Source organism: Micropterus salmoides, unplaced genomic scaffold, assembly GCF_014851395.1.
Source record: "Micropterus salmoides isolate LMB-PRFRI ecotype aquatic unplaced genomic scaffold, ASM1485139v1 Ms_hic_scaffold_17, whole genome shotgun sequence".
Lineage (NCBI taxonomy): Eukaryota > Metazoa > Chordata > Actinopteri > Centrarchiformes > Centrarchidae > Micropterus > Micropterus salmoides.
Genome location: NW_024040817.1, coordinates 23,354,406 through 23,381,950, shown reverse-complemented (window position 1 = coordinate 23,381,950; position 27,545 = coordinate 23,354,406). Strand labels below are relative to the sequence as shown.

The 27,545-nt window shown below is 39.8% G+C and overlaps 1 protein-coding gene across 11 annotated transcripts in view; it reads right to left on the bottom strand.

The window, feature by feature from the left end:
• The window catches only part of adgrb2 (adhesion G protein-coupled receptor B2), a 214,629-nt gene that overhangs the window by 128,061 nt on the left and 59,023 nt on the right, over window positions 1-27,545 (bottom strand). For all 11 annotated transcript variants that reach the window (XM_038724746.1, XM_038724739.1, XM_038724744.1 and 8 more), the window contains exon 2: window positions 12,926-13,829. In XM_038724746.1, the coding sequence (XP_038580674.1) occupies window positions 12,926-13,814 (889 nt within the window). In that variant the 5' untranslated portion in view covers window positions 13,815-13,829. The remainder of the gene's footprint in view (window positions 1-12,925; window positions 13,830-27,545) is intronic.

The window sequence follows — 27,545 nt, the reverse complement described above, 5'->3', positions numbered from 1 at the left end:
ATATTGTGGCTTCCTGCACTGTGTTGCCAGATTGTACATACATGCATACTTGGGTCTGTGTATTCATGTGTGCATGCCCATGTGTGTTGTACATATGAATAATAATAAAGCAATAAAACATTAATGGTATAGTCTTATTGTCATTTTACACAATGGATGTTGCATTCTTCTCAAACACACACGCACACCCACAAACTGTTGGCACACACATGCACACACACACACACACACACACATACATACATACATTAGCACACAGGTTCATGCTCTGCTGTGGCGGGTGTGTAGGTGTTTTATGGGTTTTTAGCTGTATTATGTACAGCTGCTTTTAGAATGAATGTGTGAGCGCTGCAGTGACCATCTCCCAACAAACAAACAGGAGAGTAACAACAGAGAAAAAAACGTCTTCATACTTGAGTCATAATAAACTTAAAAATAGCTTATTGTGGTGGCTTGCATGAGTGAGCAAATCTCTGAATGTGTGAATATGTGTTTTGGAATGTATGTCTGTGTTTGGGAAGCTTCCCTTCCTATATTAGAATGAATAGCCTTGTCTATCATGTAAGGCTGTGTCTGGCAAACAGATTCCCCTCACGTCAAGCCAGATGAACACAAATGAGTTCCCCAGGGGAGACATTTCTGGGGGAAGAGTGTCCCTGTGACACTTATCGTGAAGGACATCTAACGAATAAAGAGGAGGTGTGGGTGACAGCCAGAAAGTAAGCATGGCTGTGCCATGAACCTCACATTCAAACAATATGCACTGAACTTAAAGGCACTGCAGCAACAGCAAGGAAATGAATATTGGTACTGTGATGTAAAAAATGCATTTACATAATGGAAAGCTATCAGTCATATCCGTGGCTGCATGGTATCAATTACCCCTGTCTGTCTTCTTATGTCTCTCTTGGTGACAATACCATCATCTCACTCCTGGATATGGATGCAAGTCGCACCTATAGCACCTTCAGAATAGCATTAGATAACCACTGGTTGTCAGCTCCTTCAGTATCATTCCACCTAGGAGGTGACAGGTTCCATGCACACTAAATCACTGTACTGTACCAAGAGGTAATTATACTGCCACTGTAAATCTTCTTGATAGCTCTGCAATTTAGATCATGTTCTCACGTGCCTGCATGCACACATACAGCCAGGGATGCAAATATACTTTGTGATGTGAATGCTCACACAGAAGAACGCACACACCACAGCTTAACCGCTATGGGCTCAGGTGGCCAGCTGTTTACCACATGGGTATAAGCATTGTATTTTCTATGCATGATTGCATCATAAGTGGACCCAGTGCACTAAAAACCCTCATCCATATAGGTATTCACATGCTACTCACCATGTTTAGAAATGACTTAATGTTATATCACTATTTATATATCTAAAATGTCTCTATTGTTTACTAACTGCATACGTGGATACGCTAAACACTAGTCTTTTTACCATTATCATTTAAACCATCACAGTACGCCAGAGCTGTTCTCTAATATCTTTAAGATAACTCTTTATTGGCCTAAACCCATTCACATGAGCAGTCATTTCCTTGACAGGGAATTACCATCATATCAGTGGCTCAGTGGATGTTTGCAACAAGATGTGAAAAGACTGATCAATCAATATAGTGGTGAATTACAGATTTTCTCAATTGCTTAAACACTATAAGTAGGCTTTTGTACAATAATTTCTAAACCTTAGTTTACAGTCTTAATTGATGACACACCAGTCAGAAGCTTCAATAGATAGATACAGTTTTTCTCAATTGCTTTAACGCTATAAGCGGGCTTTTAAACTAAAATTCCTAAACCATAACTCGATTTATCAAAAAGCACACCCATTTTCCCAAAATTTACACACAAATCCCATCATTTCTCATTGCCTACACCTTGTGATCATTCAGAAAGCACTGACATTCAATATTGTTCTCTCAATCACACAGGGTGAGCTCAATTAGCACACAGCTACCCAGGTGGAAACACAAACAGTCAAAATTGATAACACACTAATCAGAAGCTTCAATAGATAGATATAGATAAAAGGGCCAGAGTCAGTTCATTCAGTTTAGCAACAATGGATCCAGATAAATATGAAGAAAGAGGCAAAGGACACAGAGGAGGAGGAGTAAGGAGGAGGAAGAGGTGGAGAACGAGAATCTCTGGCCTGTCCCAGACCAAAGACAGGACGCTTGGGCAGAATAATTAGTTGTTTGGTTTGTTATACTGTACAGTACAATAAGAAATAAAAAATGTGTGCTAATGTGCAAATGTACATTTGTTATTTCTTTTGTGTTCATCATGTGAAAAGGTTTTTGAGGGGGAGAACCACATGCAACATTAGTAACCAGTTTTTGTAGTATTGTTTTGAATTTATCTCACCAGTGTGTTAAACTGTGTTGTAGTATGTGTTTTTGAGGGCTTGTGTGTTATGTCTGAGGTCAAAGTTTGGTTTTTCAGCAAGATTGAATGGTTTTGAGTGGAGGGCTTCATTTTGAACTGAAAATAGGATGGGGAATTGGGTGAGAAGTTGTGGATTTGTGTTTAGAATTTCGAGAAAAAGAGGCATAATTTCAAGAAATGTGTTTAAGCAATCGAGAAAAACTGTAATGCTCAAAATCTTCCGGGCCAGGACCCCCAGAACCCCCACTCATACATTTCAGCATCAAATATTTCTTTAAAATAATATTAAAATGTCACCTCCTCTTGGTCTCGTGACCCAAGTGTATCACCACACCCCTAATCTGAGCCCTCATGTCTCCAACCATTTTTTAACACAAAGTGACGCCCTAGTTGAGCTATCAGTAAACTTTTGAAACGTTGAACTTGTAGTTCTGCATAAATGGTTGTGATTACTGAAAAGTTAGTACTTAACAAATCAGACCATGTAGAACATTTTTCTTGCTCAAAATAATTAATAAAAACAACAACCAAAATGAAACGGTTGTTTTGTCGTAATCTGAAATTATAATGAATTCACTACGGCCTAATCAAATCTATAATGTCACAAAACTGTTTTATTTGTGAAACAGTTGAATTGTTGAATCTCAACTCGTAAACTGTTTAAATGTTACAATTACTCGTGTGACCAGTAAATATTAATATTAATATTATACCAACATTATACTAACTTATACAATGCATTTAATGTTATATTTCATTTGAATGCAGAGTACCGGCACCTATTTTTTCCCACTTCAAGCACTGCCTCAATCAAATGCTTTTCTGCAAACTGCATGTCAAAGCTTTGTTTACACAAAATGTCATTGTTGCCAAAATAACAACGCCGGGGTTTGTGTTTGAAAATCAATGTACAATGTGGCACCAACATCTTCTTTTTATAAAACCACAATGACTGACATTCACACAAAATGTCAAACCTGTCATAGAGATTTGCATCACTGGAGTTTGAAATTGCAATCGTTTTAAATCATCATGCAAACGGAACTTCAGCAAACAGATGCACACACAAACACACATGGGGATTGTATCACATGACCAGGGGCACAGCTGCACTAAGGGATGCCCGTCTATTTTCTGCAGTTAATCGATCACATGAAGCCACTGGAGCTTGACTAGGAGTTACTGGGCCGGAGAGTGATATAGACTGTGTGAGTGTGTGTCTGTGTGGTGCAGTCATACATCTCTGTACTCCATTATCATTGAATTCCTCTACGACCACTGTAGAGCTGCATAAGCCTTCTGAGATGGTCTGTAGCTTTTTGTCATCTATTCATTCACACACACTCACACAGCATATGTACTCACACTCTCTCTCCCACACACATACACAAATGCACCCATGTCTCCCATGGCGGGTAGGCCCGGGTGGGGTCTCTAGAGGTTAGCTAATTTGGCCCACTGGTGCCTTAACCACATCTCCCTTGCTTCACTTCATCTCCCACCGCTCACATAAACTTCCGCTCTCTTTCTAAAATATCCTGCTCACAAATCGACTCTGCCTTCGCTGCTGCTCTCTTCTTAACATCATACAACTTTCATTAGGTGCAGACAGAGTGATGAACCTAATTGAGAGCCATGCTTTTGCTGTCATCCCATCCTCCCTACTATTTAAATCCCCTGGGTTTAGAGCAGGGGAATGGTTGTACTGTACATATATATATATATATGTACAGTTACAGTTTTAAATAAAAACACTAAAAGTGTTGCACATCTTCTCTTATAAAGTCACACAACCAATTGATGCACTGTGTACAAAGAGAACACAAAACAACATCATATACCACTCTGGTGAAGGAAAGATAACTGAAAACAAGTACTGGAGAAGAGATGAGGAACATGTTCAGTTTTGATGGACCTTGATGCGTCACTGGTGTGCATCTCGCTGTGTGTGCATTCATAATATCAGGGATTAAACAAAGATGTGACATTCTTGTGGATCATTTACAGCCATGTCTGTCTACAGAATATGACGGCAATATTGTCCAAGAGTTTAATTGGAGAATGAATATAACCCTCAAATTTGAGCAAATGATGTGTGATCTTTTAAGCTTTTTTGTGTTGAACTTACACTTACTGAATCTTGCCATTCTGTCTTGATGACTACATGTCAAATGATCTATGCGCAGATGGTTGCTGTGGGAAGTTCCAATTTTTTACAACTGCTTACACACAAAATCTTTACATGTCACACGATTTTTGAACCTCCAAAACCATAAGCTGTTTCTTAGCCTTTCACTCAGTTTTCAATTGCATAAAACACTTTTTTCAAAACACTACATACAATTCTCTACCTAAGACACAAAAATCTAACAGGAAGTGACCTGCTTTCCTTTTCAAAACACAAACAATCAAAATGATACACTTATTCACCAGGTCACACAGTCACTCCTCACATGTGCAAACACTAACTGCTTAACTGATCACTAACCAATCACTGCTTTAGTATACAGCAGACCTATACATAGGTCAGATTACCTGTTTTGAACAATGGATGCCAACAATGGACAGAGAGCAAGGGGAGTAGGAGGGAGAGGCAGGGGACGACAACAAGGACAAGCTCAAGGAGGAAGAGTTGGAAGAAGAGGAGGACGACGACGATGATGAGAAGGAAGAGGATGAGGGCAAAGAAGTGAAGGAAGGAGAGCCATCAACTTGAGTCGCTTTACACTGGCATCCATAATTTGAATGTTCAGAAATTAGAATAGGTATGCAACAATCTAATGACTATTTCAGCATTACTGTATTGTAAAATAATTATTTTTGGCAATAAAAGTCAAAAATTATTCTTTTGGTTTACATATGTCTATAGTTTAGTTACTGTTGCAACAGTAATGTTTTGCCAAATAAATGTTCTATTCCAATTACTGTAAATGTAAATCTGTTTCAACATTGCATTGGTATTTACAGTATACTTTTCAGCACCTCTCAGCAGATTACTTTCACTCTCGAACATTGTAAGGAAATGTACACATAAGTCTATAAAATACAAAAGAGCTTTAGATTTAGAACAGTGTGCAAATGGTATATTCAAAAATTTACTATTACAAAAAAAATGTTTAATTTTGGGATGTGTTTATGGAATTTTGAATGCAGTGTTTCATTTTGAAGGACATATGAAGCATTTTGCATTTTGTGTGAGCAGTTTGGAGAATTGTGTGTAGAGTTTTGAAAAAAGGAGACATAGTTTTGAAAACGTGTGTAATCAGTTGTAAAAAACTGTAGTAAGTGTTATTATAGTATATAGTATGTGTGGTCCAGTAGAACATGTAGGTGTCAAGTAAGCATGCCTTAACTGCATCTGTATTTACAATCAAGAAAGAAAACTAATTTTCCTAGTGAGGTGTTGCAAGTGCAAGATGCAGCAGGACAAAGGGGTACATTTATTGGAATGTACACACTATTATTTTCCCTATATTTTTGATTTATGACATTTTTAATAGCATCAACAGGAAGTTGGCCCGTGTTGCGGATGCTTCTGAAATACGGCCAAGGCCAGGCAGTGCACTTCATAACAATCCATACAGATCCACAGATATCTGTTGAGAAAATGGTAATGGATATAAATGACAAGGTGTGTATATCTGTGAATGTGCGTGTGTGTAGGTGTGTGTTTGTGTGTGTGTAGGGGCCTCTGCTGGAGCATAAAGGGGCTCAGTGCTCTCCGAGAGAGAGAGCTATAGCTCATGAGCACAGAATACTAATCCTGTTGCCCCATTCACCCTGAGCAGACAGTCCTTCACACACACACACGCACAAACGCAGTTTTGCTTCATTCACTTTAGCAGAAATCACAGCGAATCTATTGCACCACACGCAATAACTCTCTGTCTTCACCAGTGGCATGTGTACATTTTTCACTGTGTGTGCATATGTTGTGTGTGCTGGTAGAGTTAAGGGCTATTAAAACACCTGTATGTGCTGTACAACAGCACGGTGTGAAAATAAACACCTCTCCTCTCTTACCCATGCTGCTAAAGACACACACAAGAAAACACACACTTCTCTCTGCTCTAATTACCAGGAAGCAGATAAGTATTCCTTGAGGAGGGGATGAGCTGACTGTGTGTGTGTGTGTGTGTGTGTGTGTGTGTGTGTGTGTGTAAGTGACGAACCACTGGCTCATACTCAGTGCAAGGGTGATCTGGTCCCAAGAGTCCCGGCAAAATCCCAGTCTTCTCTCTAGGTTTCTCTCTTTCTATCCCCGCTCTCTTTCTTGTCTCTCTCTATGTCTCCCTCCTTTCATATATAAAACACAAAGTACAACCTATATCTTTGTTAAGGAGAATTCCCCTGATTGGAAGAGCTGTGTGTGTGTGTGTGTGTGTGTGTGTGTGTGTGAGAGAGAGAGAGAAGGGAGCATGCCATAGGGAGGTGTGAATGTCAAGAGACTGAGGCAGGTGTCCAGCTGCAAGACCTTCTTGTGGGATAAGTTGACACCTGGATAATGGGCAGTATACCTAAACCTAAATATGCAGACTTCCCCTAAAGCGAATTATTTGTAACTGCAATGTGACATATAGGCAGCTGTTGAGCATAGACTCAGTTGAAACACAATGTAATAGAAATGCATAGATGCAATTTTTTCACATTTTATAGAAGTGTTTTATTTTGTAGGTCAGAGTGAATATTTATTTATAAAACCTGGTATTGGCTTATTATAAAAATTAACACAATTTAAACAAAAGGTCTTTCTTGTTGATGAATGCCCCCCTGTTGCTTATAGTAAGGCAGTCAAATTTTAGAGAAAGAGAAAGTAATAATAAATAAACACTGCAGTCAAAAAAAGGTCTGGCTGACATCTCAAGTCTAGGACTCCTGGTGATCATTGCAACCTTTACATGACTGAATGTGTCATGACCTCACATAGCTACAGTCCACATGTATTGGACGAAGTGGGCATTGTTTTCAGCCACTTAATACTAAACTAATCACTCACCTAGAAAAGTGTCTGCAATAACTAAGTAATGGTTAGGTTTGTTCATCAGTGAGAATTAGTCTGTTTGACCCTAGCCCTATTCCCAGGGAAAAAAATGCTTAAAATACCATACCCAATAACTCCTCAGTCACTAGGCCTATATGCATATTTCTAGATATGCGAGAAGTTAAGGAATATGGATCCATTGTAGACTGTTACCATTCCAGAGTAAATGGAGAAGATAAGATTTGTATCCTCGCCTAGTATACAATCTAGGCAATATTACCAAGATAGATAATCATGCCTTCATGTCTTCACATACTCCTTGATTACAACTGTAACTGAGAATTTGATGAAAATAAATGTAATTTAATTTAATTTATTAAATTTAACATTTAGGCTACAATTTATAAAAAATATACTCAGGCAGTCTCCATGTTTTGGCCATGTTTACTATTTACATGTTGACTGTTTACTGGAAGTTTTAACTTCAAAACACTATTTACTTCCATACAGCCATGTTACAAATAACATACATCTCACACAAAAACACTGAAATATTAATAAACACAATGAATATTGATCAATATTCCCATGACCAAAGAACTCCATGCTATACAGGCAGAAAAATGGGGACTAAAAGCCCGTGTGATATGGAGCATGTCAAAAGATTCGTTCTACTGCTGGAAACCTGTTGAGTCTCCGTATGTATGTGGTCGTTTGTGTGAATAGAGTGACATGATATCAGGAGCGCTAGGACTGCAAGCATGCACCGTGTTCTGATAGCTGAGCTTTGTTTCGTTAAGTAGGTGTGCCACACTGGAACAGCATGCCCATATACATTGTTTTGCGTGAAAAGCGCTCACTGCTCCCGGTACCAGGGGTGCTTAGGCACAACTTAACTGGTAACAGCAGAACAATTGTTGCCATTTGCACAGAATAATAGAACTAATAGAACCACAACTCATGAATCTTTTAATTGTGCTGGCGTGATGGTAAAAGACACCTGACACATAGGAAAAAGTATTTTTTGCACATGGTTATAAGAAAATGTACAGAATCTGTTTGGTTTAAAAGCAAGTGACACTGAGGTAGCCTAACCTGGTTCATTATTATTGACATTTTCTGCTGTGTGTTTTTATTCCGGGATTCCACTTGAGTAGCTTTGCATGAATCACAGTTAAAGAATATATATATATATATATATATAATATATATATATTTATTTTTACTTTTAACCCTTCTTGCAGCCCCTCAGTTTCTCCATTGTCTAAAAATAGCCATTTTACTTACTGTCTCTTTAAGGCCCCTCTCCCTAAAAAAGCACTTTTATTGTCCTTGGCCAACTTCATATGGAGACTTTAACTTATCTTGTTAAATGTATGCAATGTGGGGCACTGAATTTGATGAATTTACAGACTGCAAATGAGACAAGAATTAGGATGTATAGACAAAGTGTTTCTGGGGGCCAGTGTAGATATGCTTGGCCTGGCAGATCTGCTTTGTACTGTTTATTGTACACACAACTTTTATAACTTAATAAACTGATTTTGGTGAAACTGGATCATATTTTATGATGTTTCTGGACGGACAGATAGACAGATAAAAAGTAACCGCTAACTTTAACATTAGCTGCCATAAGATAGTGTAGTACTATAATTCTTTGTTTTGTTTTGGGCTGAAGTAAAACCAAGGTTTTTGTAGCAGTTGGGAGGGAAAGGTAGAGATCCACACAGTGAAAATGTTGGTGAGACCATGAATGGGCATAACTGAATGTGTGTGCATTTTTGTGTGATTCTACAGAATGTGATTTCTAAGACTTGCATCATGAGCAGGCAAGAATAAGAAGGATTTCTCCATAATGCTTTAATGTATGAATGTGCTGAGGCCTCTTTTTCTGGGTACCCCTAAATGTTCTTTACTGGTGAGACTGAGATGCTCCCTCGCTTAAGTTTTGTGCAGGTAAACAATACTGTATGTCAGGCCTTCCCCAGTCCATAGTGCACTGATCCATTTACCTGTATTAAACGTCACTGACAGTGTGTCTTGAGCCTGTCAGGCCATGGAGGTGTTTGAAGGGTGTTTTATGCATTTTGTGTAATAAACCTACAGTATATGGAGTGAGATTGGCATCTTGTCCAATACACATGAGTTTTGCTTCAGAATGTCTTTAATGCTTGAAAGTGATGTAGAGAAGGCAGATAGATGTACACCCACGTGTGTATGTGATGCCCTTCCATGCTAAATAAAAATAGGGATAGATACCTTCAATAAGTACATAAGTAGCAAAGAAATGGAAAACTTGTTTAATATAGCATAATTCAGCATGCATTACCCCTTGCTATCCACTTTAAATGGAAATGAGACAATATTTGTTTATCTGTGTTTTAAATAGATATGTGGTTCAAATCTTTTCACTGTCATGAAATAATACATTCTTAAATTTTATGGACAAATACCCAGGACCCAGGAAAGTCGGGGTACACCCTAGACTGGTCGCCAGTCCATCGCAGGGCCACACGTAGACAACCACTCACACTCACATTCCATCCAACCATCCATCGTCAACCGCTTATCCTGCGTACAGGGTCACGGGGGGCTGGAGCCAATCCCAGCTTACAGAGAGCGAGAGGCAGGGTACACCCTGGACAGGTCACCAGTCCATTGCAGGGCCACACAGACAGACAACCACTCACACTCACATTCATGAAGGACAAATATGCTTCTAGATTAAATGCCCTTATTAATTGACAGATTCCACCAGCACAGAGAAATTATGTTCTTACAGTTCACAAAATGCCATGCAAAGAATACCTTTTACTGTAACTGTCATATCCATTCAAAAGAGACAGTTTCCACAAGAAAACCCTTCCTTAGCTTTAGGCAGAGACCTGCAGAGGGCTTTGCCGATAGTGCAGGTCAGTCACACACCACATTTGCAAAAGGAAGATATAAATTGTGCTCTGCATTGTCCACAAAAAATAAAAACATTTTTTGCAGATAAGATCAAAGTTAATTATATGTTAATTGTTATTTGTATGAATTAATTATGTATAATTAAAATCTACAGAAAACAAGACTAGCTCGGTGCAATGATCTAAATATTGATATTTCAGAGAAAGAAAGGCTGGGGCGATAGAAAGCCATAAGGCTCAGGCTATTAATCTACATTTTATGCAGTAGAATATGTTGTGTCCGTTTAACAATAAATATCCACATAAAGTGGAATGGAAAAATTATACTGGGTAACATCCTGCCCATGTCTCTGCAGCTTTGGTCTCTTTCCTGCTCTTTTGAAATGATCAAGATCAAATCTGAAAATGATTAGCCTCTGTATCAAGCAAAACATCGTATTTGCACTCAAGTAAAAAAAAAAAGTTAAGTGCTATCTGTAAATCAATGACTGAGTATCTCAAGATGCTCGGCCTCGGAAAAGTAAATTTACTCTGTAAACCAAATCCACAGACATTCAACACTTTGTATTCAGCTCTTAGAAACTAAGGTTGACAAACCAACATAAAAAATGCACAATCTTTCCATGGTGTGGGATTGTGGGGGTATCTTTTCTGCTTCTTTTAGAAGTAACAGGGGGGTTACAGTGCATGTAACAAAGGTCACTGGCTGGAATAACTGGAAATACATCTTTAAAGACACATGCATTGTGTCTTAAAACACGTATTTCTTGGTTTTGATGGGTGTCACCCAGAAATACTCACAAGTCTCTGAGCCAGAGTCCAGTCCCATACTTTCAACCACAGACCACAGGGATGCCGTTTGACAAAAATGGTTCTATTGGGCATTGTGCTCAAACAGAGACTGAAAAGGTTTTTTAATTCCAAATTAAAATGATTTGGGGAAATCACAATTAAAAAAATAATGTTTAATGCCAAAAAGTACTAGTTCTTATTAAGTCACTCACTTGGTGAGGTGGAAAATTAAACTGCTCTCTTATCTATGAATGAAGAGCTGCAAGATGGTGTATCTAAGAGTGAAACATGAAAAAAAGATTTTGAGAGGGAGATGGAGAGACCCAGAGAGATGAGGGAGGAGAAAGCAAGCATTTCAGCTTTGTTTTCAAGACTCTTGACAGCATTAATGTTTGTCTTTTAGTGGATAGAGAGAGGGGACAGTAGAGAAACAGGATAGAGGCAAGATTCTGGCTTTCACTCTGACAACGCAATGTAGGGTTTACAGTAATTCTGGTAATTTAGGGTAATTAGGACATTGGGGAATTGTTTGGAAGAAAACACTTTTCCACACAGAAAGGCTTGCCCACACTTCTTCAGGCTATCTTCTCATCAAGGGCGCTACATGTTTCACAGGGGTCTTTATGAGCAGCGAGTGATCCCTCATAGAGTGGCCAGCCACTAACCAATATGTATGGAATATCAGTGTCTTTGAGGTGAGAGGCAGAAAAGCCAACAGAGCTCCCAGGCAACTGGCATAAGTTTAGTATCACCCCGACACTTGGCATCAATTTACAGAGGGGGTCTATCCGTTTGGCTTTTGTCTCAAGCTACAGTGCATCAGTCCAAGTCAAACTGGTGAAAGATGCTCTCTTCTTCTATCTTCCTACGCCATGTCTCTTCATCTGTCTCTCCCTTTCTCCCTCTCTGAGTATATCAGATGATAAAATCCCCCCGCTGCTGATGGAATCCAGACTACGATAACCTTCCCGTCAGCAAGGTAAGACTCTCCCTAGGGCTCTCAGTATGTGTGTTAGTGTGTTGTTGAAGGCAGGCCAAGTCTTGCAAGAATAACTGGGTTCTAATTAGTGATGTTCACTCTGCGAACATGCCTTTAATCCACCCAAAGGAAAAGTATTTATGATGTATATTTATTATGTAACTACAAGACAAACTAAAGTGTCTCTCTGTATAACTATGTTCATTTGTACATTAGTCTAATTACGGAACATTTAAGGAAATAGTGATGAACTGAAAATGTTAAGAAAGCTTTAGTTCAAGTACTTGTCCACCTCCGTATGGATAAAAACACATTTATGCAGATACACACATGCATACATGTGCATTTACTTATGTATGAATGGCCATGTTCACATGTGCGCATGGTTGTCAAATCTGAACTTGTCCCAACATTGTCAATAGATAGTTTCACACACACTCAGACACAAAAATGTGCAGCATGGAAACTGAAGTCTGATGGGCCACACCCCTTGGCCACATGGGATAATCTCTAAAATATAGATCAGAAGGCTGAATATCTGACATCCATTTACAAATCTTTTGATGGAAGGTTTAAAGGGCCCCCTTTGAACTGCTTCATTTTTTAATTAAAGGCCAACAAACAAAATTCAAATAATAAATTCTCTGTCAAGCAGAGGCATATGACCTCCCTGAGGTGGAATCATAAGACAGGATAACAAGGCAAATGTTTCTTCTCTATTTTCTACTGCAAGCTGGGTATACAAGTAAACAGCTGTTTACGTGATGTTGAATTCTTTCATGTTTTTTAGAAAATGTGAGCTGCCACACAATTTTGTGTTATGGCATGTTGTGTTACAGGGCAAAAATAACAGTCCTACCTTGTCGGACATCTCTGGGTGCTATGGCGATTGCTTCATTGGAATGCAGCTCAGTAACGCAGCAGTCATCAGGAACCAGCGAACCATTGCTGAAACTGTGTGGTGTCTCCGGGAGCAAGGGAATAGGTGGTGCCATGATGTTGTGGTTTGGACAGATACATCCTGTCTGGGTCATCCCACAACCATCTCCGTCAGAAACCTCCTGGTCTCCATTGTGACCTGTGCGTAAACACTCCTCAAACCATCGGCAGAGCACGCCGCAGGTAAACTGACTGGAGTTCTCGTTGTTGATGAGTAACACCTCTACCAGTCTCAGCTCCAGCAATTCCTTAGTTACCTGAGGCTTATCCGCAGCTGGATGTCTTGTTAGACATAGTTGGACAAAGTTCTTATCAAACTGTTGGAAGGAGTATGGTCCATCTGAGTTGGATTGGCTGCCACAAAGATCGATGACTTCCTGATCCCTTGCAGCAGCTGTCTGTAAGTGAAGGGGACAGCTTTGATTGGTCAGGTGGTGGTCAAGGGAGAGCAGCATGGGGGAGTGTGTCCGGCAGATGATAGGGTGGCGGGTGAAGCGGAGGTATAGGGAGTACTTGGTGGGGTCTGGGTTTTCCAGGGACCAGGAGCAGCCCGGTGCCCTGGAGGGAAAGAGCTCCCTTAGGGAGAAAGAGCCATAGAGCACCCCAGCTACAAGGCTGGAGCATGGTGAGGAGATGGCCGAGGGGCCCCCTTCTGCCCCGGTGCTGGGGACACCATTGGCAGCCCCATAGGCAGCCTCAGCCAGGGCAGAGAGAGGCGCTAGAGTGAGGGCAGACACGGCAGCCAGGGCCCCAGCCACAGCCAGGAGAGAGGACAGCACAGACAGACACACCCCACCAGCAGTGTTCATCCTATGACATTTGTCCTGCAGGGGAAGGGAGAAGAGAGGAGGAAGGGGGGGAGAGGGGGTTGTACATTAGACACATCAGGATATATCTTCAAACACGACCTGACAAAACCAACCAATGACATGGACAAAAGGAGAACTCATCCATTTTCCTGTTCAAGTCTAGACCAAAGAATTATGTCTGATTGGAAATATTTCTGCATTGCCTCAAAGTACAACATACCCAAGTTCATAGCAGCAGTTCACATGAAGTTCTTTTTTAAATGTACACACACAAGTGCACTGTCAAAAACACAAACACATCCCTGCTGGGCTGGATTAAAAAGGTTGATGACTTGGCTGTTGAGACATGCACTGTGGGGCTTTCTCTACCCTTTCCTGCTGATATGTACGCACAAACACACAGCCAAATGTACACACACTCACACGCACGCCATCGCCTGCTGAGCAGCTCCCCCAAGGCTCTGGCAAACTATTACCATCACCGACACAGCAAGGGTCCACCAACAGCCTGATTTTGACTCACACACACACAATGCTGACAAAATCCCATATACAACATATACAGTGTTTTAGTACTTTGCTCGAAACTACTTCAATACCCACTACATTTTTGTACACCCCCTGTGTCTGCTCCAGTGCTTTTGCATAAATGCAGTTTGAGGACGATGTGTGGGAGACTGAAAATGTTTTGCACCACTTTACCAATAACCTTATAGCATGATACCCAGACAACTTACTCTTAAAAATCAGTATGCTCTGAGATTCAACAAATACTGCAACTCATAATTTTAACAGAGTTACAGCTTTATAGGCTACTGTAATATAAGACACATTTAGCAAAACTTTATAAAACTACTGCACACTGCCACAAAACAAAAAGGCGATGGACACAAAAACAGCAAATGAAAAAAGACCAAAACATGTATATTGAAAAATATAAACATGAAAGCTCGTTGTTGTGAACAAGTTAGCTAAAGTGAAAATGAACAGTAACATATTTAGGATACTTTGTCATTTTCGTTGTGCAACCACTGGGCAATGCAGGGAACCTTTGTGGAATAATCAGTGTTGCCAACTCTATTAAGATGAAAATAACTAGTACTATCACCAGATGACATGCTAATTTGCATATTTAATGCTGTCATCACATAGTCAGTTGCATAAATCTTAATGCTTTTGTCGTTGCATTGACTATATACAGTCTACTTTGGTCGGTTGCAGTGAGGGAGAGATCACCTTACTGGTGGCCCTACACTAGAGGATTATAGGTCAGATTTTGGGTCAGATTCGCCCCTCATGAAAATGATGGGGATTTTCCCAATTCAATGCTGGACTTGACAGATTATCTTCGCAAATTATCCTGTTTTGTGAGGCGACATAATTTTTATGTTACCGACGTGATTAGTGTTTCCCTGATTCAAAATTCTGTAGCGTGACTGGAACAGCGAAGGACATTTTACCAGTAACACGCCAATAGCCAATGAGATCAATGATGATGGAAGCACCACCAACAGTCTGTCTGTTTGTGGTATCTCATGTTTTTAATATTGGTTAAGATTTCAAAGTCCTCTAGTGTGCAAGCCATATAAAAGAGAACTCTTTAGCCAAATAATCACAAACTCACTACAGGGACATTAAATATCCTTAAAACAAATCAACAAAGGGAGAGAGAAGATCAAACAAATAATTTTAATATTCACAAGATCAAACAAACTACTTAAATATTTACAAGCTATAGGAACACCCCAATCCAGAGATCCAGCGAGAAAGATGGAGAGAGAAGCGTAGACTGCTCAAACCTGCCCCACACTCCACACCTACTGCTCTGTCTGTGAGCGGTGAACAAGGCGTAAGAGGAGAGGGAGAGATCCTGGTGATGTTTGCAGAAGAGCTGTCCAGCATGCATGGGAATAAATTACAATATAATATATTTGACTGTATTTCTCAAATTTGCCTGATGGTCCTAATAATTCGCTAAATTTGTTGCTAGTCACTTTAGAAAGAAAGTCGTTAAGCTCTGAAAAGTCGCTAAATCTAGAGAGAAAGTTGCCAAGTTGGCAACAATGGGAATAATGTGTGATTCTGCTGACAATAAATGTGAATGTGGCATAAAATGTGAGCTGCCAGTTTTACCACTACTTTCCTTGCTAAATTACTGTGTCAGTTAGTTAAAAATGCTAAAAAGAAGTAAAGGTCTTGTGAATGGAACACATTTGGGAGTTGAACTCACATCCACCTAGCTGGAATACACCTATTTCTCATTTTATTGCCTGGTTGTATCAAAGTGATCTCCCGGGTTGTAGCAACCAAGGTTACTAAATGTGTGACGCAATTAAAAAAAAGCCTCTGTACTAAGCACATGTATGACTTTAGAGCAAGTACTTCACTTCCCTAAGGCCCAGGTTAATGACGCACAGCAGAAGCCTCCACTTCACAGGATTTATTGAGTCTGTTAAGGCTCTCCAGCATGGGCACCTAGTCCACAGGGCCTGGGTACAGGCTATAGGAACTGTGCTTACTTCACCATGTCAAGAGCTGAGCCAACAGTGGTTGGACAATAAGAGGCACTTGGGCTTAAAGGGGAGAGCTTTTGATGAGAGCTAGAAACACATAAAGGAAAGCAAGATGGAGGAGATGTTGGAGGGAGCAGGGCATTCATATTTATACTGGAATGGGGAAAATGTGTGCAGTTTGCATCATTCACCATGAAAAATAAATAATATCCTGTAGGTTTTAGGCATTCTGATGATGCTACCTCAGAGTGATGTACATTGCATAAAATGGTTTACTGACATGCTCAAGGACAATTCACCTACACACATTTTTGGGGTTTTTGCAGACGGTTAAGGTCATGAAGAGGTCTCTGTAACCACTAGTTAACCCTGCTGTGCAGAATAAATGAAGCAGATTTGGAAAGATATTTTACAGAAGTACAGTGCTGTTCATTTGGTTGGAATAAAAGTGAGAAGAGTTGTTCAAAGCAGGATATGTATGATTCTCAAGGATCATTTTAAAGGCAAGGTTTTCCTCTTTTTTATTATTTTATGCAAACTGGGTGACAGAGTGGAGACATGTTGGTAAAGCAAAACCAGTTGGTAGAAAAAAGATACATGCACAAATTAGATATGAGCACATCCACACTACATAAGTCATTGTAGTTCCTTTCACTCATAAGGCAGTGTTTACTTTAGGAGTAGTTGGTAGTACTGCGAGGCAAGTGACCATAGCAACATCCTATGTCCTGACCTGGATTTGTACTTTTGTCACTGTCTGGACTGGGTTTTCCTCCACAGGATTCTCACCTGCCATTATTCACATGGAACATATGACATAAAGGGTTTTTAAACAGCACTGGCTTTGGTTGCGGTGACACTTTTGACAAATGCATGGTACAGCTGGGCTGATGGAACAGCTAATGCAGCATGTTGTGAAATGTGTATATGGACATCCTGCTGTCTGGCATATGATGGGGTTATAGACTCTGCCACTGGAACACACTCTCATACTTGAAAACCAATATGATATAACATCCATACACACTGCACCACAGCTGCTGACACATGTCCTGCTAACAATGTGTCACGCTAACAACGCGTCACTGAACTGTTAAATCCAGATATTCAGTTTGAATGCATTGCAATATTCTATGGAATAGAAAATGAGAAACAGAATATATGATTTCCCACTGAAACTGAGCTGAATGGGAGATTGATATATATATATATATATATATATATATATATATATATATATATATATATGTAGCATGTCTATGCATTATCATGTTTTGTATTTTTTCATTTTATTGTACCAAGAATAAAAGTTTATCTTATAAAAAGACAAAAGTCAAAAGGGAAGATAGATGGCATTATAGGCCAAACCATGCATTGGTAACGCCTTACGCACATTTTACGGATGAAGAGAAGTCAAAAGCGTTAAGCAAATTGTTTTTGGGACAATGAACAATGAATATTCATAGACCCACAGTCTGTGCAAGAGTAGGCCCTAAAGTGCAGTCTTCATGAGGCCATTCTGTCCCACTTCACTCTAAAACAGCACTTTACTGTGGGCATCCATTAATATTCATTAGCTTTGATGTCTTCCTACCCTCTTCCACCTTGACATTAATGTTGTCACCAAGGATGGCAAAATATGGATATCTCTCACTGCCTGTCTCTGTTTCCTCTACCTCCCCTCTCGGCTCCCTCTTCATTCTTTAATGTAGTGAATTAACAGTATGACTCATCTGATTTTTGACTTCACTGTAAAACTCATTCAAAAGACAACAGAGCTGGGACACAGTGAAATTATCACTGTCCCCCAAATAAGACATTATTTATTACGACAGCATCAAGTTTTAATCTCTGCTCAAAAACATGCCTTGGGTCTTAAATGCTATAGTTCCACATGTATTAGAGGAAACACCTTTATTTCAAGGTTGAAGTTATTCTTGCAATAAAACTTGACCTTACTCTGCTCTACATTTATTCCGCATCCGAGTGGGATAAAATAAGTTTTACATTTGTTTCCCCTGCATAGCATGACGCTGTGCGTCCTTCTTGATGGTAAAGCAAATAGGAACTATCACCACTTATATTATTCTCCATTTGCCTGTCTTTGGAAGCTCCGCAGTCTTGGTCCAGATACTGAAAGGCCTAAACAGCTTCAGTTCATGCTGCACTGATATGCCACTCTAACATGCTGTGAAAAGTTGGAATATCTGACTTATGAAACACCCAATGACTATGTTTACGGATCTCATCCTTGAGAGAAAATAAAGGTGCTGCCGAACTCATACTGTTGATATTCAGTGTGTGCAGTCTAAACTGGATTCATTACAATCATAGTTTATCTGTGGTGGATGAGTCTTGTCTTGCGACAAACCTAAATAATATTTCCTCTGATTTGTTTGAGCTGACAATTAAGGCAGTTCTTAATTACTCTAGTCAAAAAGGTTAGAAAACATTTGTTACAAAATGGTCTTTCAAAATAAGAAAATAAAATAACTTACCAATGTATAAAAGTCATGATAACACAAATGCTTGCTAATTTTCTAAAGAAGGAAAAAACATTTAAACCACTAAAAATCAGACCTGCTTGTTTTAAAGTTTGTCCTTCTCATCCTAGCACCGAAGAAACATGTAGAACTAATGCATATACTGGACTTAAGGTTCTCATTGGCGAAGCCTAAAGCGTGAGTTTACATGAAAAGCTGCTTATCGTGTTTTCCATTATGCAGCAGGCATTTCTGCTTGCCAGTTATGCATGATAAAAATGCAAGCACAATAAGCAAAGTAATCATTGCGTGTTGTAAAAGGTTTATCTATTCTTAGGCCTTGTTCAGACCAACATTAACAGCCCCCATGTTCATTTTAATGAGATCACTGCCTTTGTACTGGTTCAAAAAAGTTAAAAAAGCTAACCTTGGTTTTGGGACCACTGGTGGTCTAGAGGTGTACTATATACTTTCTAGAGACTGTAGCTCAGCAGGTAGTGTTGGTTGTCCATTAATATAAAGGTCGTTGGTTTAATACTCTTAATGAATGGAATCTTCCAGTAAACTTTCTTGTGCTGGTGGAATAATAGAGTGGCTTCTGGACACCACACTTACAGTATCCCTGGTTAGGGTGCTTCTCTTTTTGGGAAATGCATTTCGGGAAGGTTGCGATGGACAATCACGACAGCCCCTCTTATCTCCTTCTCCCACCTCCTCTCTGTCTCTGCCTCTACCTTAATCTCTCATTCTCCGTGCAGACATCTAAGTGCACTGTGGTAGAGAATGGTATTGTTTGATTTATTGATGAGGTGTATTTCTCTCATTTGCAGCCCTCAGTGGAGATCAGCATGTGCCTTGCATGAGCTCACATACACACACACCAAACAATGCACACTAACTAACCATGTGCATTCGACACACAGGCACACATGCCACACACGTTTGAATGCTAACTAGATATTATCAAAAATTCAAGACTGTATCTTGATGCAAAGTCTTTGGAGTTTATCTCCACTACTGATTAACAAGTCATGAAACGTTCTTATTTCCCAGGGTTCTTTATTGTCCCACAAGGGTTCTCATAATGGCAGAATACAAAAGGACAACATCAACAACAACATCAAAAATAAATCACATAACTAGTGCAGTGGAACTTGTGCATCTCCGCCAGCGCAGACTTCACACACCATTACCGGGAATATTTCTCTCCAACGTGCACTCCTGTGCAACCAACTGGATGAACTTCAGCTACTGGTAGGGGTCGTCTTCTCCGGATCTGTGATATTTATTCATAAACTGTAAACCATTAAAGCATCCCGATGAGTTTGTTTCATTCACTCTGGTCTGTGTTTACATTCCACCACAGGCCAACATGCAGGAGGCACAGCGTATGCCAGATACTTGCCAATGGCAGATGGTTGTGGAGGGGACAAACCCGGACTCCATAGTTATTGTTCTCTGTGTTTTTGACAAAAGTAATCTCAGCCATGAACTCCTGAAATACAGATAGTTTATCAAAGGAGAATTTTCTGGATCACTGTTATACTACAGTAAGCAGTCCCTATCACCCCATCTCCCACGCTGCACTGGGACACTCATGTCATGGTCCATCTGATTCCTGAAAACAGGCAGAAATTAAAACTCTCTAAACCTGTTGTGTGGACCAGTGAAGCTTTAGAGGACCTTCAGGTGTGCCTGGACTGTACTGACTGGGATGTTTTCAGGACTGCTACAAACTGTCCGGATGAGTTCACAGAGGCTGTGAAGGCTTACATCTGCTTCTGTGAGGACTGCTGTGTACCATATCGCACCAGGGTTATACCAATTACAGTATATCAATGACAAACCCCGATTTAGAGCTAAACGCAGACAGCTAAGATAGGAGTGGAGAGAGGACCATGTTTGGTCAAAGTACAAATTTAGCAAGGCAGTGAGATGAGCTAAACAACTGTACTCAGAGAGACTACAATACCAGTTCTCAACCAACAACTCTGCTTTTGTCTGGAGGGGGCACAGACAAACTTAAAACCCCCCATTCCATTGAAGAATTCCGCCTGGCCAACAAAAACAATGATTTCTCCTGCCAATTTGAAAGACAATGGGGCAGTTCTGACACCATCTCCATGACTCAGTGACCAGCTCCAGTCCACCAGATCCACCTTCCCCACCTCAGCTGGGGTCTGGGCTCCTACTGTACTTTTTTGGCCAATGTAAATAGTTTGTACATCCCGGCACAAACTGTAATTTAAATGTCAGCCATGCAGACATGTATGGTACATGTCTCATTTTTCTTCCCAATATATGTATTGTTATTTGCCAAGATGCCAAAGCAAACTCCTTGTATGTGTAAACCTGCTTGTTTGTTATCAAAAACCCAATACCAAAACATTTTTAGCTCTCAACTTGGTTATTGTCAAATCCTTCTATAAGAGTAGGCTTAAGGGTGACTTCCGGAAATAAATCATGTTGTTTTGATGCACATTTAGATTCATCACACCAAGCCATAAATTCATCCACCACCCACGATAATGTTCCTCCTCTACAAGAAGGCAGCGATGACTATAAACTTTAAAATGTGTCTGTTGTTATAGTTTCTGTGACACTCATTAGTGTCATGATGTAAAGAAGGGGGGAGAGACAACAGCCTTCAGGGGAACCTGTGGATGAGTGGATCTGGTTGGAGAAAACACTATTAACACTCTCACAATGTTAGCTATCACTTAAAAAGTCCATTATCTAACCAATCAACTTCGATCGAGTTGAAAGTGGAAAATGAACCTCTCTGCGAGCAGGAATGGCTAGATGGTATTGAATGCAGAAGACAAATCAATAAATAAGAGTCTGGCACGTGTCTTGGGGGATCTCCAAATTCTTTACCAGGCCTTTATGCAAATTATAACGAATCTAGTAGTGCGTGCATTAAAACCTTATTCTTGATGAGCTTTTCAAATGAAAACCTGCATGTGATGTGTAAGCAAACCCCCCTCCCAGTGCTTCTGTGTCACCTCACTGTCCAGAATGTAGCCCCTGATATGAAATCGAGTCCCTCTCGAAATCAGTGAGCCAAGTTTCAGTGAATGCTATATGACAGTCATCACTATAGTGACAGAAATGGACATTTCCTTTTACGTCATCATTTTCCTCAAAATTGAACAGTTGCCAGAATTATAGATGGCAGAGGAATGTTATTTAGCTGTTGCGGTGCCTTTCCTTCCTTGTTTGCTGACATAATGCGACTTTCCAAAGATGTTTTCAGTCCCAATAAATATATTCTAGATAAGGTTATGATTCAACAAAGAGTGTATGGGATCATCCATGACCTGGTGTTTCAATCGTTATCCCAGTACAAACTCACGCATGTACTTTTGGGAATACTTTTGTTTGAAAATACTGGTGACTCCAGGCTTCCAAGTTCACCATAAAAAAGTAGAAGGTAAAAAAGATCCATGAATAAACTCCAAAAACAACCAGGAACAGGATCGGACACATAACAAACTTTTTAAAATGTACTTTAAAACAAACAAATAACACGAGAAACAACAGCTGCTGGTCGCCGCAAGAGCAGCGCCCATATCATATACTTTCTGCCTTCCAGCAACTCAGTTCTCATCTTTGGCTTCATGCCCTTTGAAATCTCAGTTTGTGTTCAAAGTCAAACTTTATTTACCCACATTTACACACATCCATATCTGTTTCATTTTAAGTCTTTTATCTTGATAAGATCTTTTGGCTCTAAAGCAATATGAAGAACCAATGTTGTTCAACTGATTTAGCCCGGTTGACATTTTAGAAGTCAGTATTCTGTTTGTCTTTTATCAAACCCAATCCAGTGTACCATCAAGTGCTTTTCACTTTGCCTTATCAGTCATTAACAAATGGCAGGCAAGCTGAGATGATCTCATGCTGTGAAAAGAGACAGCAGTACTAAACCCCTCAATCACAGCAAAGGGCATTTTGTCTTCTAGCTATGGCAGCAGCACCCCCCCCCCACACACACACACACACACACTTCTCCTTTTGCAGTTTATCTTAAAGAAGGAAAGCGTTTGAACATTTTTAATAACTTAATAGTTAGCTCCAGCAAGATGAAAGTGAAATATGTTGTCAATATGAATCACCGAGAGGCTAATCTTAGCAGAGTGATAGTACCAAACTGTAGCACAAATAAGTGTAAACAAACTGGCCAGCAGCACACACCACACCATATTACAAAACTTCAGCCAACTCTGATTACGCGAAGAAAAGGAATACATCCATGCTGTCATTTCAAAAGCCCTGTGCACATATAGAGGTGTGTATAACAATGAGGTTCACAGAAATTCGGTCCTATCTTGTCCATCAATCCACCCCTTCTTACTTGGATTTTTCTGGTATTAATAATACCCACTTTTAGCATTCAAAAATGATGCTACAGGGCTTCCACCAGTGTGCTGAACTATGGCGGTAAGGGGTTTTCCACTGTGTTACAAACTGACGCCAAGGGTTCTTGACCATGCGTCCATATTTGACGACTTGGGAGTGAGAACAACTTGGAAAAAGTGCCCAAGGTTCTCTTGTTCCTTTATTTTAATGGATGTTTTTACAAGTGCGGTAGTGAGAAAACACATGTTTTTCCATTAGTGACTTCATAACTGCACTTTCCACCCATAGGAGATCCATAACCATCCCTTAGTTATGCTGCTATAGGCCTAGACTGCTGGGGGATTTCCCATGATGCACTGAGTTCCTCCCTCCTCTACTTTCTCTCCCTCTGTATGCAACCTCATCCCATTATTGCATGTTACTAACTCAACTTCTCCCCTTTCCGGTAGTCTTGTGCTTTCTCGTCCCTCTCCTCTCTCCTCCTATCACTTCCTGCAGGTTTTCTGGCTCTGGAGCTGTGGAGTCTGGATCTGTGTTTGCAAGTCGCCTGCTGCCCCCGTGTTCCTGCTCGACACCCTCTGCTACAACAACTATTGTTACTAGTCCTATTGTTATTATTGTTATTATAATCATTAACATTACGATTATTATCATTAACACTACTTTAAATATCTGTACCATTTTTCATTTAGTCTATAGCAACATTACCTTTACTCTGTGTGTATATTGTGTAGGCTGTCTCCCTCCCCTCTCTCTCCTTCCATCCCTCTCTCTCTTTCTCTCTCTCTCTCTTGCCCCCTCTCTCTCTCTCTCTCTCCTTCACCCCCAACCGGTCAAGGCAGATGGCCGCCCACCCTGAGCCATGGTTCTGCTCGAGGTTTCTGCCTCTTAAAAGGAAGTTTTTCCTTGCCTCTGTTGCCTAGTGCTTGCTCTTGGTAGGAATTGTTGGGCTTCTGTAAATAACATCACAGATTATGGTCTAGACCTGCTCTTTTATGAAAAGCGCTATGAGATAACTGTTGTTGTGATTTGCCGCTATATAAATAAAATTGTATTGAATTGAATTGAATAACATCTGTAATCAGCAGCAAAACAGAAACAGTCAGTATACGCTGTGAATATGAGCATTGATTAAACAGCACAGAAATGACCACCACCGCTATTTTCTGGGAGATTTTAAAACTCAGTAGCAACTGTTAGCTTCAAGGGCAACTGGACTTGGTTGAAGATACTAGATGGATGGTTTGAAAGAGGTGTCAAGGAAGCCATCTACACCCAGGTTGAGAAGCCGTCGTTGAACAAAGGAGGGGGTCTACGCCACCACTTATCCCCCACTTACAATGCGGTCCTTTCATCATTTCCCAGGAAACTCAACAAACGTAACCTATTGGCCTCAGATGAGGATGCCAATGATGGTCGTTCAAATTTGGCCTTGGGTAGTCCTAACGACAATAACGACTGTCGTTACAACAGCCAGGAACACTAACGAACCAGTGGTATTGACGATCCTGACAAACGACCCCACTGATGTTAAATAGTTTCCCTACCGGTCAGTCAGAACTGAAGAAGTCCTTTGGATGAGGGATGAAACATCTTCTAGTATCTTCAACCAAGTCCAGTTGCCCTTGAATTTAACCTTCTTTGGATAACTATGACCTGGATGACTGAGAATCTTCACAGACTTCGTGCATATCATTTTCCATATCAGCTCTGTATTATCCTGTGCAGTTTGTGTCATTATTGAATATTGAATAAACAAACAGAAGAAGTGACAATGCCAATGTGATAGTGTGATACAAATTCAATGACATGCCATCCCACAATGCTCTAACAAAATGACACCTCATTTATCACTATTATATTTACACTCAGAGCAAAAGCATTTTTCAATATACTTAATGGGAACCCATTTAAGCTAGTCATTAGATGGTCTCATAGCCTTTAAAAACAGTTTGCTGGCATGTAACATTTATTCAGTATACTCTGAACCTGAATTTCAATATAATCGATGCTACATTCACAGGGACATATTGACAATGAATGCTATTAATTTCACATGAGGGGGGAAATGATTACTGGAGATGAGGATAAGTGAATGGATGAAGTGGAAATTGGCTTGCAGGCAATATGTTCACATGACTATGTCCTCTTAAGTTACATTTATGCATTTATAAATACAACTAGGTAGTTAGTATCTATAAATGCTCACCAATGGCTATTAAAAGGTTTATGGTGAACTTAATGCTGAATGACTTCGTGAGAGAGTTACTGATGGAAAACAACATTTTAAAGTAAAATCAGTTTGTCAAACATTTTGACACTTAAAATCATTATCCTCATGCACGGTATCAGTGTGTAACAAATAAAAGATCTTACTGGCTATTGGAATTATAACTTAGCAAGCACAGCAGTGTACTGAATATCAGGTTGAAATTAATATAATAAGAAGCATTGCAACAATAAGTTTGCTCCTCGTCTGAAGATTTGGAAGTTGCATTCAGTGGGTTTATATGCCTTTCATACAGGATATGCGCGTATGACACAGGTCTACTGAACACACATTCAATATGGAGGTAAATTGGTGCCAAAAACATTGAAAATGGACAGACTAAAAGTCACAAACAGATATTACAACTTGTAAACACATAACACAATCTACAAATAGATTAAAAATCCACAAACAAAGTCCTCATGATCCGCAAATCTGAAACACGATCTACAAATAGATACAAAATCCTCAAACAGACTCTTCATGATCCACAAATATAAAGCATGATATACAAAAAGATTAAAAATCTACAAATAAACACATCATGATTCACAAATAGAATCAGTGACTTGTACTTGAAATCCAGAATTTGAATTAATGTAAAGTGATTTGTTTGCAGGTGAATTTTCATGTTCTGTTTGCAGATTGTGTCACATTTGTTTTCAGAATTCTGGCACTATTGTTTCACTGTTGTGACAGAACAATGCCATAATCGTCGAAAATGAAGAGACTATGAGTCAAAAATGCATATTACAATTTGTAAACACAAAACAAGATCTTCAAATAGATTTAAAATCTGCAAACTCCTCACAATCTGCAAATGTAAAAAAAGATCTACAAATAGATAAAATAATCCACAAACAGACTCTTCATGACATACAAATATAAAATACGATCTACAAAAAGATTTAAAATCCGCAAACAAACTCTTTATAATTCACAAATAGAAATCAGTGACTTGTTCTTGACAACCATAATTTAAATGAATTCGTAGTGATTTGTCTGTGCATGAGGGTCATTATTTGTTTGTAGATTGCGTTGCATTTATTTTCAGAATTTTGGCACAACTGTTTCGCTGTTTTTCCCATTAAAAATTCTACAAATGCCCTCATCACAATTTCCAAACAAACACAGTCTAACTTGTATTTTCAAACCGCTGTAAAAAGACATTCTTATACATTCTGTGCAAAGCTCAGCATGCAAGTGTTGAATCTGTGTTTGCAGATCACAGGGCATTCACAGATCCCTCTGCACACTTCTACAGATATTTTTGGCACTATCTTTCCGCAGAGTGTGTGACTACGATCCACATGTGTAGTCAGCCAATCAGGGGTATTGCTTCAATGTGATGTCACGTCCCCTCAATAAGCCCTTTTCAAAATAAGAGCTGGTGCTTCTCGGATAGGTGAGTTGGGCTCACTGCCAGTTGCCGGTGCGACGGTGTCACAGCACTGGCTGAGGCTTGATGTCAGGTTGAGGCTGACGCTCTCAGGATTGGTTGTCAGGTAAGCGGTCGCTCAATCAAGTAATTATGTGACATTTAATAAAGAATAACATTATCGCAGCCCAGTAACCATTAAGGTTATACACTACCATTAAAACTGTCCAGATTCTGGCTCACTGGCCTGGCGTTAGGCTTGTGCAGACTACACAACTTTCAGCGTCGGCTGAACAAATGGCATTGTGTAAATGTGCACTACAGTTTTCATTGAGTTTTAATCAAGTCCCAAAACTTGTCCAGCTAACGTAATATCATTTAGCTTTGGCTATAGTTGGCTATAACCAAACGTGTTTACAGCATATGAACACTGTTCATATGCTGTAAACACAACACACACAACTAACTAGCTAGCTAGCAGTTCTTGCAAACTGCATTCGGAGGGGACGCATCGGCGTCAGGACCCCTGCTGAAATCTCAACCTTATTACTGGGAACTAAAGGACACTGTGTCCCCGTAGCATTTATTTTTATGGCATGGCATATATGTAATGACAAACCGAACAGAGCATTGACGTTAACTAGAACGACCCCTCATTGTCACACTGTTATTTACACTCACCTAAAGGATTATTAGGAACACCTGTTCAATTTCTCATTAATGCAG